Here is a 13932-nt window from a genome sequence, read left to right as displayed (position 1 = left end):
TCCTGTGTCAATCAGAATCCATAGCTAGTCATTGTTGTTCCATCTAGTTCATTCCCGTCCACTTTGCTATTCCAATGCTGACGACGTCTGTCGTTATGTCGTGATCCCAGCCCATGCTTGCTATAGTTATTTATTCTCCTCCGCATGTTTTCCGAGCGACAGGTCATTAGAAAATAAAATGACATATCTAGATTGTTTTTTTATTGTACAAATGTTGACGCATGAGTGTCGGGAGAGAAGTGTTGCTCCTCTCGAAGGTGAAACAATAGATGGGGCAAGTGAATTAGCCTACCTTCATCTAAACCTGTGTCTGGAATAAATGCAGGCAGTAGTAGCTAGCCATGCACTAGGCTATTTATTAGCCTACCTTCATCTAAACCTGTGTCTGGAATAAATGCAGGCAGTAGTAGCTAGCCATGCACTAGGCTATTTATTAGCCTACCTTCATCTAAACCTGTGTCTGGAATAAATGCAGGCAGTAGTAGCTAGCCATGCACTAGGCTATTTATTAGCCTACCTTCATCTAAACCTGTGTCTGGAATAAATGCAGGCAGTAGAAGCTAGCCATGCACTAGGCTATTTATTAGCCTACCTTCATCTAAACCTGTGTCTGGAATAAATGCAGGCAGTAGTAGCTAGCCATGCACTAGGCTATTTATTAGCCTACCTTCATCTAAACCTGTGTCTGGAATAAATGCAGGCAGTAGTAGCTAGCCATGCACTAGGCTATTTATTAGCCTACCTTCATCTAAACCTGTGTCTGGAAAAAATGCAGGCAGTAGAAGCTAGCCATGCACTAGGCTATTTATTAGCCTACCTTCATCTAAACCTGTGTCTGGAATAAATGCAGGCAGTAGTAGCTAGCCATGCACTAGGCTATTTATTAGCCTACCTTCATCTAAACCTGTGTCTGGAAAAAATGCAGGCAGTAGTAGCTAGCCATGCACTAGGCTATTTATTAGCCTACCTTCATCTAAACCTGTGTCTGGAATAAATGCAGGCAGTAGAAGCTAGCCATGCACTAGGCTATTTATTAGCCTACCTTCATCTAAACCTGTGTCTGGAATAAATGCAGGCAGTAGTAGCTAGCCATGCACTAGGCTATTTATTAGCCTACCTTCATCTAAACCTGTGTCTGGAATAAATGCAGGCAGTAGAAGCTAGCCATGCACTAGGCTATTTATTAGCCTACCTTCATCTAAACCTGTGTCTGGAATAAATGCAGGCAGTAGTAGCTAGCCATGCACTAGGCTATTTATTAGCCTACCTTCATCTAAACCTGTGTCTGGAATAAATGCAGGCAGTAGTAGCTAGCCATGCACTAGGCTATTTATTAGCCTACCTTCATCTAAACCTGTGTCTGGAAAAAATGCAGGCAGTAGAAGCTAGCCATGCACTAGGCTATTTATTAGCCTACCTTCATCTAAACCTGTGTCTGGAATAAATGCAGGCAGTAGTAGCTAGCCATGCACTAGGCTATTTATTAGCCTACCTTCATCTAAACCTGTGTCTGGAATAAATGCAGGCAGTAGAAGCTAGCCATGCACTAGGCTATTTATTAGCCTACCTTCATCTAAACCTGTGTCTGGAATAAATGCAGGCAGTAGTAGCTAGCCATGCACTAGGCTATTTATTAGCCTACCTTCATCTAAACCTGTGTCTGGAATAAATGCAGGCAGTAGTAGCTAGCCATGCACTAGGCTATTTATTAGCCTACCTTCATCTAAACCTGTGTCTGGAATAAATGCAGGCAGTAGTAGCTAGCCATGCACTAGGCTATTTATTAGCCTACCTTCATCTAAACCTGTGTCTGGAATAAATGCAGGCAGTAGAAGCTAGCCATGCACTAGGCTATTTATTAGCCTACCTTCATCTAAACCTGTGTCTGGAATAAATGCAGGCAGTAGTAGCTAGCCATGCACTAGGCTATTTATTAGCCTACCTTCATCTAAACCTGTGTCTGGAATAAATGCAGGCAGTAGTAGCTAGCCATGCACTAGGCTATTTATTAGCCTACCTTCATCTAAACCTGTGTCTGGAATAAATGCAGGCAGTAGAAGCTAGCCATGCACTAGGCTATTTATTAGCCTACCTTCATCTAAACCTGTGTCTGGAATAAATGCAGGCAGTAGTAGCTAGCCATGCACTAGGCTATTTATTAGCCTACCTTCATCTAAACCTGTGTCTGGAATAAATGCAGGCAGTAGTAGCTAGCCATGCACTAGGCTATTTATTAGCCTACCTTCATCTAAACCTGTGTCTGGAATAAATGCAGGCAGTAGAAGCTAGCCATGCACTAGGCTATTTATTAGCCTACCTTCATCTAAACCTGTGTCTGGAATAAATGCAGGCAGTAGTAGCTAGCCATGCACTAGGCTATTTATTAGCCTACCTTCATCTAAACCTGTGTCTGGAATAAATGCAGGCAGTAGTAGCTAGCCATGCACTAGGCTATTTATTAGCCTACCTTCATCTAAACCTGTGTCTGGAATAAATGCAGGCAGTAGTAGCTAGCCATGCACTAGGCTATTTATTAGCCTACCTTCATCTAAACCTGTGTCTGGAATAAATGCAGGCAGTAGAAGCTAGCCATGCACTAGGCTATTTATTAGCCTACCTTCACCTAAACCTGTGTCTGGAATAAATGCAGGCAGTAGTAGCTAGCCATGCACTAGGCTATTTATTAGCCTACCTTCACCTAAACCTGTGTCTGGAATAAATGCAGGCAGTAGTAGCTAGCCATGCACTAGGCTATTTATTAGCCTACCTTCATCTAAACCTGTGTCTGGAATAAATGCAGGCAGTAGTAGCTAGCCATGCACTAGGCTATTTATTAGCCTACCTTCATCTAAACCTGTGTCTGGAATAAATGCAGGCAGTAGTAGCTAGCCATGCACTAGGCTATTTATTAGCCTACCTTCATCTAAACCTGTGTCTGGAATAAATGCAGGCAGTAGTAGCTAGCCATGCACTAGGCTATTTATTAGCCTACCTTCATCTAAACCTGTGTCTGGAATAAATGCAGGCAGTAGTAGCTAGCCATGCACTAGGCTATTTATTAGCCTACCTTCATCTAAACCTGTGTCTGGAATAAATGCAGGCAGTAGTAGCTAGCCATGCACTAGGCTATTTATTAGCCTACCTTCATCTAAACCTGTGTCTGGAATAAATGCAGGCAGTAGTAGCTAGCCATGCACTAGGCTATTTATTAGCCTACCTTCATCTAAACCTGTGTCTGGAATAAATGCAGGCAGTAGTAGCTAGCCATGCACTAGGCTATTTATTAGCCTACCTTCATCTAAACCTGTGTCTGGAATAAATGCAGGCAGTAGTAGCTAGCCATGCACTAGGCTATTTATTAGCCTATTTCGAACATACTGTTTCAGTTCTAGAACCCATTACCCTCTAAGAATGTGAGGTCTGGGGCTCAAATACCAACCAAGATAGGATCGGACCAAGGATCGGACCAAGGTGCATTGTGGTAGGGGTACATTTTAATTTATTAAATGAACACCGAAAAAACAACAAATACAAAACTAAACGTAATGTCTAGTAGGGCTACACAGCACAGTACCAAAAACAATGCAAACAAAACATGATGTTCTGGGCTGCTCACAGGCAGCTACACAAAAAACAAGATCCCACAAACAGGTGGGAAAAGGCTGCCTAAATATAATCCCCAATCAGAGACAACGATAGACAGCTGCCGCTGATTGGGAACCATACCAGGCCAACAAAGAAATAGAAAACATAGACTACCCACCCTAGTCACACCCTGACCTAACCAAAATAGAGAATAAACAGGATCTCTAAGGTCAGGGTGTGACAGATAGCACAGACTTGGACAAAAACCAAATTGAGACTGAATGCAGAATTCTGCAACTACATCCTCTGTGTACAACGTAAAACACAAAATAATGCACACAGAGCAGAATTAGGAAGATACCTAATTATAAAAATACAGAAAAGAGACATTATAAGCATGTCCAAACCTTCCATAACAAAGCCATCACCTACAGAGAGATGAACCTAGAGAAGAGTCCCCTCAGCAAGCTGGCCCTGGGGCCCCAGGACAGCAGCACAATTCGACCCAACCAAAAATAAAAAGATAATTATTTCTAATGTGTCAAGTAATTAATGAAAAAACTAAGTAAACCGGACTGCTATTAGGCTCTAAACAGAGAATACACAGTGGCAGAATACCTAACCACTGTGACTGACACACAATTAAGGAAAGCTTTGACTACGTACAGAGCATAGCCATGCTATTGAGAGAGGCCGGCGTATACCTGACTGTTGAGAGAAGACAGGCTATGTGCCCACTGCTCACAAAATGAGGTGGAAACTGAGATGCACTTCCTAACCTCCTGCCAATGACGATATCAGAGAAACATACTGTATTTCCCTCATATTACACAGACCCACAAAGAATTTGAAAACAAATCAAATTTTGATAAATGTACATATCCATCTATTTGGTGAAATACCACAATGTGCCACCACAGCAGCTAGATGTGTGACCTGTTGCCACTAGTGAAGCACAAATGCCATTGTAAATACAAACTAAATGTATCTGTCTATTTATTTTCCTTTCTTACTTCTACTACACTATATACAAAAGTATGTGGACACACCTTCAAATGAATGGATTGGGCTATTTCAGCCACACCCATGGCTGACAGGTGTATAAAATGGAGCACACAGTCATGCAATCTCCATAGACAAACATTGGCAGTAGAATGGCCTTACTGAAGAGATCAGTGGCTTTCAACGTGGCACTGTCAGGATGTCACCTTTCTAACAAATCAGTTTGTCAAATTTCTACCCTGCTAGAGCTGCCCCGGTCAACTGTAAGTGCTGTTATTGTGAAGTGGAAATGTCTAGGGGCAACAATGGCTCAGCCGCGAAGTGGTAGGGCATACAAAACGGGACCACTGAGTGCTGAAGCGCGTATCTGTCCTCGGTTGCAACACTTACTTCCATGTTCCAAACTGCCTCTGGAAGCACCGTCAATACAATAACTGTTCATCGGGAGCTTCATGAAATGGGTTTCCATGGCCGAGCAGCCACAAATAAGCCTAAAATCCCCATGCGCAATGCCAAGCATCGGCTGGAGTGGTGTAAAGTTCGCTGTTATTGGACTCTGAAGCAGTGGAAATGAGTTCTCTGGAGCAATGAATCACACTTCACCATCCGAAGGACTAATCTTGGTTTGGCGAATGCCAGAACTCTACCTGCCCCAATGCATAGTGCCAACCATAAAGTTTGGTGAAGGAGGAATAATAGTCTGGGGCTTTTTCATGGTTCGGGTTAGGCCCCTAAGTTTCAGTGAAGGGAAATTTTAAAGCTACAGCATGAAATTATATTCTGTGCTTCCAATGTCGTGGTCACAGTTTGGGGAAGGCCCTTTCCTGTTTCAGCATGACAATGCCCCCGTGCACAAAGCGAGGATAATACAGAAATGTTTTGTCGAGCTCGGTGTGGAAGAACTTGACTGGCCTGCACTGAGCCCTGACCTGAAATGGAACGCAAACTACGAGTGTAATCTTTACTGTTACTTTCTGATTGTTTATTTCACTTTTGTTAATTATCTATTCCACTTGCTTGGGTAATGTAAACATTTTTCCAATGCCAATAAAGCTCTTTGAATTGACGTGCGGGCACGCATGTGTGATGTGTGTGTGTGTGTTTTGCTGTGATCAGCCGTTCTGCTGGAGAATGAAAGCAGAGGCTTGAATCCCTAGCGAGTGTTGCCATCCACTGTACTGAAAGAATCAATGGGTGCAGTAAATTTGCCTTTTACAGTGTGAGAGAGACATAGAGAGGTGACATACTGCCCTCCCTGACACAACCACGATTTCTCTATTGAGTACTTCTCCTCCCTCTCTCCCCCCTCTCTCCCTCTTTCTCTCTCCCTCTCCCAGCCTCCACTCCTCCTTCTCTTCCCTCCACCTCACTCAAATATAAATTACTGTACTCTCTCTCACACACACACACACACACACACACACACACACACACACACACACACACACACACACACACACACACACACACACACACACACACACACACACACACACACCACAGAGCAGGCTGCTGAGCCCTTTAAAACTATAGCCCCAGAGGAGAGCCCTGGATAAGAGCATCCCCCTCTACCCATTCCTCTTATATTTTATCCCTGCATTTTTAATTCCCCTCCTCCCTGTCCTGTTTAATACAGGCCTGTCAGACGTGGATAAGTATCAGGTGAGTCACATCCTCACTGTAACTTTTAAGAACGAAACCTGCCAGCTACCAGCTGTCTGCATGACTTTTAGCTGCTAGCTAGCTAGCTGCTGTATGTCATAGAGAGAGAGAGAGAGAGAGAGGGGGGGGAGAGAGAGAGAGAGGGAGAGACTGAGACTGAGTCTGGTTTACTGTCTGGTTTACTTTGACTACAACCATAATGCGTTTATTACACATTTATAAGCATTTCATGAAAAAAAGCATTTCATGAACATGTTATAACAGGTCCCAACCGCATTGTCAACAAATAATAATATAATATTAACAAAATATATCCATAGCATATCTACAACGCATTCATGTCATGCTATGCAAGAGCTCATATTTAGGTATCTTAATAGATACATCATTACATTAACAGAGTGGTGTCATCGTTTTGGCTGTTCTCAAAAGTGTGCTTCTGCCATACCAGCGTGGCAGAATCTTCAAGCACCATTGAAAAAGAAGAAGGTAAATCTTTGGCCTATACCGGCCGGTGAGGGACATGGAGCTGGTGCAGGCTATATATTCACTAACACTGGTATGGAAGAAGCACACTTCGGATAACAGACATAATGATGACACTACGCTGTCATTGTTATAATGCATCTATTATTAAGATAAATATGAGCTCTTGCATAGAAGGACATGAATGCGGTATAGATATGCTAAGGATCTATTCCATGAACCTTTAATATTGTGTTTGGGACCTGTTATAACAAGCTGATGAAATGCTTATAGATGTATAGTAAATGGATATGTAGTCAATAATTACCAACTACGGTAGATATCAACTTGGCAAGTTCCCCAACGCCAGTGTTTACAATGTCAAATCAAATCAAATGTTATTTGTCACATGCGCCGATTAAACAACAAGTGTAGACCTTACAGTGAAATGCTTACTTATACACCTTTAACCAACAATGCAGGTTTAAGAAAAATACCCCCCAAAATAAGCAATAAAGTAACAAATAATTAAAGAGCAACAGTAAAATGACAATAGCGAGGCTTTATACAGGGGGTACCGGTACAGAGTCAATGTGCGGGGTCAATGTATTGTCCAGTTAGTGTGCATTTTTTATATGTAGAGATTTCCATTTCTGAAGATGGACACACAGACAGTCATCCTCTGCCTGATCTTTCTGCTCCAAAAAGCAAAGCAGAGAGAGAGAAAAGAGAGAGAAAAGAGAAAGAGAAAGAGAGAGAGAGAAGAGAAAGAGAGAGAGAAGAGAAAGAGAGGAGAGAAAGAGAGAGAGAGAAAAGAGAGCAAGGTGCTAGATAAAAGAGATGGAGAGAGAGAGAAGAGAGATAGAGATAAAAGAGAGGGAGAGAGAGGGAGGGCAAGCGGGAGAGAGGGGGAGGAGGGTAGTTGGCTATAAAACATCTGTCCTGAGATGACTAGCTTGTCAATCTCCCTGCTGCTGGATTAATGACATTAGAGACACCCGACTGGCTCACTGTGACGCCGTCACTGCGCTCTCCTCCCCTCTCTTGCTTTTTTTCTTTCCTCTCCTCCTTCTCTCTCATCCGTTTCTCAATCCTCTCCCATGCCCCTCTCTTCTCTTCTCCTCTTCTCTCCATTACTCCTCCTCTCCTCTTATACCCTCTCATTTCCTCCCTATCTCCTCTAATCCCTCTTCCCTCTCTCCTCTCCTCACTATCCTCTTTCCTCTCCTTTCCTCCCTATCTCCTCTAATCTCTCTTCCCTCTTTCCTCTCTCCTCTCATCCCTATCCTCTTCCTCTCAGCAGCATATGGGTGTTTGCAGTGTAATCTGAGATACAGTTCTCTTAGGGATGTTCTTTTGTCAATTTAGCAGATAAAACACCAACATCTGCTCGCCCTACTTAAAACCACAAAAGGACTACTACTCCTGTATGTAGCTTCACTCGGGACTACAGATCCCACAATCTGCAGCTACACTAAGGACTACAGATCACCCAATCTGCAGCTACACTAATGACTACCGATCCCACAATCTGCAGCTACACTAAGGACTACAGATCCCATAATATGCAACTACACATGGGACGACAGATCGCACATTCTGCAGTTATACTCTGATTAACCTTTACAGGATCGGTGACCCGACCTCAGGCAGTTGAGCTAACGTAGGCTAATGTGATTAGCATGAGGTTGTAAGAAACAAAAAAATCCCAGGACATAGACATATCTGAAATGGGCAGAAAGCTTGTTAATCTAACTGGACTGTCCAATTTACAGTAGCTATTACAGTGAAATAATACCATGCTATTGAGGAGAGTGCACAGTTATGAACATGACAATATATTAATAAACCAATTAGGCACATTTGGGCAGTCTTGATACAACATTTTTAATAGATGTGCAATAGTTCATTGGATCATACTAAAAGTTTGCACATACACTGATATCTAGTGGCCATCTTAGTGGCCAAAGTCTAATTTGCGCCTAGGCTAGAATAATTCATTATGGCCTTTCTCTTGCATTTCAAAGATGACGGTTCAAATTTTTTTATTTTAATCTTTGTATTATCTTTTGCCATATGTAATGTGTTATATTCTCCTACATTAATTTCACATTTCGACAAACTTTAAAGTGTTTCTTTTCAAATGGTATCAAGAATATGCATATCCTTGCTTCAGGTCCTGAGCTACAGGCAGTTAGATTAGAGTTTGTCATTTTAGGCAAAAAAAAAAAAAAAGGGGCGGATCCTTAAGAGGTTTATACAGGGGTTTTCAAAACTCTCCTCAGGGACCCCCAGCCATTATATTTACTTGAACAATTCTAAAACTATCACACCTGATCCAACTAGCCAACTAATTATCAAGACCTTGAATAGGTCAATCAGGTGAGCTAGTTCAGGGCTACAACAAAAATGCATAAACATCTGAGGGTCCCTGGGGAGAGGTTTGAAAAACTACATTACTGTAATAACAATATAATGAACATTACTTTGACAGTGTAATAACGTTACCTACAAACCTTATAAATTAACGTAATAGCTACCTACAATAATGTCCATTTCTGTGATAGACTGTATTGTGATAGACAGCATTACTGGTACGGCATTAATGATATTAGGAAATGTAGCATCCTATCCTAAGAGATGAGGATTGCAATCAATTAAAGCAGAAAGCTCTGGAGGTCAGCGGAAAGGAAAACAAATTCTCCCTCCATCGATTAAAATGTCTCTCTCTCTCTCTTTCTGATTCGTGTACAGCACAGTACAGCAGTGTTCATCATTAAGCAGATTGTCTCTCAGCAGCATTACTCTCTACCTGTTCATTCCTACTGTACTGACAAGCTAATAAAGCTAATCTACTCTCTACAGTGATGAAACAGCCTAATCTAGTCATTTAGTCTAGTCAAGCAGCTCTTGTGACATTCATCTCTGAACACACACACACTTGTGGCCGGACACAATGAAAGCACCCCCACCCACCCACCCACCCACACACACACACACACACACACACACACACACACACACACACACACACACACACACACACACACACACACTGACAGTTTTAACATGACTGCAGGGGTCCATGTCTGTATGTGTCAAAGCTCCCCAACCCCCAACTCTGTGTGCCCCCTTAACCCCCCGTGGCAGTGCTTTTGCCTTTATGCATGGCCATCACATTAGTCCCTCCCCCTTTTTACCCCTGGGTGATCTGATTGTCCAGTGATTTACATGCAGGCAGTGAGTGGGGCGACCTACCAGGTCCTCATTGTTCAGGGTCGATCTAGTCACCAGGGCGAACGAGATGCCTGCCTTTCGAGCAGCGAGAGTCTGGGAAAGAGAGAGAGAGAGAGAAAGAGACAGAGAGAGACAGAGAGAGGGGAGTAGACAGAGAGAAAGAAGAGAGAGAGAGCGGGGGGGGGGTAGACAGAGAGAAAGAGAGAGAGGGGGAGTAGACAGAGAGAAAGAGAGAGAGAGGAGGGGGGAGTAGACAGACAGAGAGAGAGAGAGAGAGAGAGAGAGAGAGAGAGAGAGAGACTAAATTAATGCAACTAAGAACCATGACACCATATTAATAATCAAACAAAGTGGTTTTCTAGCACTGCAATAGGATTGTCACTCTCCTTTAGAAGCAGGGTCATGGGGGGGGGGTCAAATAGCTTCTAATACTGAACTTGACTATCGTATCACTGTGGTGTCTGCCATTAGAAATAACTGTCTATTCCTCACTTTCAGCCGGTCTCTATAGTTGTAGAGCCAGAATCAGGATGCATTCCCAAGGATGCCATATTTCCTGTGTAATGTACAGTATTTTGACCGAGCACTATGGGCGCTGCTCAAAAGTAGTGCACTCTATAGGAAATAGGGTGCCATTTGGAGTCAGCACAGAGAGATTAGCCCTTTGTCTTGTTCGCGGCCATAACAGCCAGACCAACTGAGAAGATAAGAGATGGAGCAACAAACGTCCTGGCCCCAGCCATCACAGACCCTCACGGAAGTAGAAGTGGGTTCAAATGCTATTTGAGATCTTTCAAATATTTTGACCATTTTCTTTAGTCTTTCTGGAGAGCAAGCTGGTTGGGGAACGGGGTTAGGAATTTTGGGACTATTCTATCAGTCCATTAAGCCATGCAAGCTCAGTCAAGCACAGATCAACTATTTACAAATGATTTAAAATAGTGTTTGAACACAGCTCTGTCACGGAAACACAACTCTCTGTCCGATTCAGACATCCCAGGATGTCTACTACAAAGAATGTACCTCTAGCGAGCTTCTTGTTCATTATCAAGGCCGTAACAATAAGTGAAGACCTTACTTACCCAGATATATTTTGTATAATGTTATCGTTTTGTAAAGGGCTTTGACTTACCATAGCCTGATGGTTTCCACAGACGCAATGAAAAGACAAAGCAAGAGATGCAATTAGAAGCTGTCTGTCTGGCAGGCAGACATGGGCATTATCTCAAATGACACCCTATTCCCCATAAAGTGCACTACTTTTGACCAGGATCTGGCCTATTGTCTATATAGTGCATTACTTTTGACCAGGTCCCACAGGACTCTGGTCAAAAGTAGTGCACTCTCTAGGTAATAGGGTGCCAGGGCTGATAGAAGTGCACTATAAAGGGAAAAGGATGCCATTTCAAACAACGCCCTGATGTCACACAGAGAATAGCCACAGCATGGTTGAACTGAGAGATCTATAGCTAAGACAATCTGTGACATGCATTACAAGTCAGCTCTATGGAACAATTCATCTCAGTCATTTAGAGCTCTACAATCTATAGAATCATATTCTTTACATGCATTAAACATTACAGAATTGCACTCATGCTTGGTATTTGTAGTGTTGGTCTCGGTACATGTATAGGTCCAGGTGATTTGTTTCCTGACCACATGACCTGACCAGGAACAAAACTACAGCTAGCTATCACCGCTAGCGCCCAGAGTCTTTCCTGGTCATGTCTTATGGTCTGGGAAGAACTCCTGGCCCCATCTCTGTAGGATGAAGCATTTGATCATAATATTTCCGCTGTCACTTCTGCACGTTAGTTAGTCTGGTAGACACACCAACAGACGAACACCAAACAGGACAAACAGGTACACGCAGGTACTGGTACGTTTACAGTGACGCCAGTTGGACTTTACACCACTGACTCATACACAGTACACTAACTAACTAACATGTACATTACATGGTAACATTAATATCCACTAAACAAGAGTGTGGAGAGGAGATAAAGTTACATATATATCATTATACTAGGGCATTAGTAGGCAGCCCTGGCCCTGGAGTGCCACAGGCGCTTCATGCTTTTGATTTAACCAACCTGGAAGACCAGGTGTGTAATGGTTTTAGGCCATCACTGAACTGATCAATTAGCTCAGTTGGTCAGGTGAGGTGCCTAGTTGGAACAGAATCCTGCAGTACCTGTGGCAGTCCAGGAACAGGGCTGCCGACCCCTGTGCTAGAGAAGAGCCTGGTGCCACATCTGCATGTGCTCTAGCCAACTCCCATGAAGTCTGTCGTCATGGCCACCATACACACAGTATACAGTATGTTATGTTGGCTGGAGCACATACAGGTCTGGACCAAATTACGTTACAGATATATAGGAAAATGCAGACATGGACAGCTGACAATATTGACTCAGTCTTTACCATCATCTAGCCCGGGGGAGGCCAATCCTTCTCCCGGAGAGCTACTGCAGGTGCAGGCTTTTGCTCCAGCCCTGCTCAAGCTAACACACCACATTCAGCTAATCAAAGATGCCGATAAGGCAGCTGATTAGTGGACTCAGGTGTGTTGGAGCAGGGATGGAGTAAAAAACAGTGGGCAAAGTTGGTTGATATGATGCCATCCTTACAACCAGTTTACAACTAAAACAACCTTGGTTGTAATATAGTTGTAATGACATCATATTAGTTTAAATTACATCATTATAACCAGTTTGGTTGTAATCTTGTTTTATTGAAACAATTTCCAATGATTTATTCCACTGGAAAATATGTATTTGTTGTAATATGGTTGTAATTACGTCACGCTGATTGAAATGATGTCATTACATCCAGTTTATACCCTTTCAACGAGTTTTGCCCACTGGGAAACCCAACCTAACCTCTTGATGTAAATGTGTCTTTATAGGTAGAATAAACGTGCCGACAACATTTCCCCCTTTCCTACAAGGTCGTGCCCTGCACACATTTTCGTCTGGAGGTTGGGTTGGGGAAGCCTGCATGCCCAGTAGGTCTCCAGCCAGCGGGCTGTCCGGCCCAGGTCTAGCCGTGTCTACAGCCCAGCTATGGTAAAGATCCATGGGGCATCCATGACCATGGTATTGTGTTGGTTCAGCCATGTTTGGGGCAGCCATGGGTTCTGTAAGCAGGGGGATGTCACCTCTACATGAACCCAGAGTGTTGATGTAAGTGTAAGTGGTCAACATGCACCGCTATTCTGCTCGGGTTGCTGCAGGCATTATCAAGTAACAATACAATCTGAGTCAGGCATTACTAGTACATATTAAAACCCTGAGTTCGGATGTTACTGAGTGTGGAGATATTTATGGTTAGCTAAGAAGTCATTTTAAATATATATTTAAATGTAAATATGTTTTGCATCCCACTGTGATTGGTGGGGATCCCTCCTGTCCCAGCCAATCAGATCACTGTTGCTGCCCTGAAGCAATCCCACAGCCAATGGCGGACATCGACAGAGGAGAGACATGACAGGGGGACCAATTAGAACAGTGATTACTGACTTCACCCGGGGGGGGGGGGGGGGTAAAAGGTTCTTCTTACAGTGTTGCTTTTACAATGATTTAAAAGCCTCAGAACAGTTAAATCAGAAGTCAATGAAGTCCTCAGATAGATATATTTTTGGGTTGAGTTGTCAATATTTCAAATAATATTACTTAATTGTCTTGTTCGTTCAACTCCTGCCTGCCAAGCGGTTAAAATGTAAAAGTTTGGGCTTGGATGGTTCGTCTGAAATCTGACAACTCACTGAAAAATATTCCCCATAGCTGTTATGGGTCTGTGTAAGGAATGGCAAATATCAAATATCCACTCAAAAACCCAGAAACAACAACGACAACCTCATACTCACCAAGACATTGTTGGTTATTAATTTTCATGAGAAATATGGACAAATACAGCATCAACTCATGTTCTTCACTGTGTTATTAACAGCTATCAGAAACTAGTTAAGCCTTGAATTAA

The 13932-nt window shown here is 42.9% G+C and overlaps 1 protein-coding gene across 1 annotated transcript in view; it reads right to left on the bottom strand.

The window, feature by feature from the left end:
- LOC115112780 (protein unc-13 homolog C-like) overlaps nt 1-13932 on the bottom strand; it is a 246218-nt gene that overhangs the window by 198426 nt on the left and 33860 nt on the right. The window contains exons 5-6 of the mRNA XM_065013211.1: nt 11084-11089; nt 9973-10044 (exon numbers count right to left, since the gene is read on the bottom strand). Coding sequence (XP_064869283.1) covers nt 9973-10044; nt 11084-11089 — 78 coding nt within the window. The remainder of the gene's footprint in view (nt 1-9972; nt 10045-11083; nt 11090-13932) is intronic.

The sequence above is a fragment of the Oncorhynchus nerka genome, linkage group LG28, assembly GCF_034236695.1.
Source record: "Oncorhynchus nerka isolate Pitt River linkage group LG28, Oner_Uvic_2.0, whole genome shotgun sequence".
Taxonomy (NCBI): domain Eukaryota; kingdom Metazoa; phylum Chordata; class Actinopteri; order Salmoniformes; family Salmonidae; genus Oncorhynchus; species Oncorhynchus nerka.
Note: the sequence above shows the minus strand (reverse complement) of the source record. Positions and strands in the feature narration are given on the sequence as shown.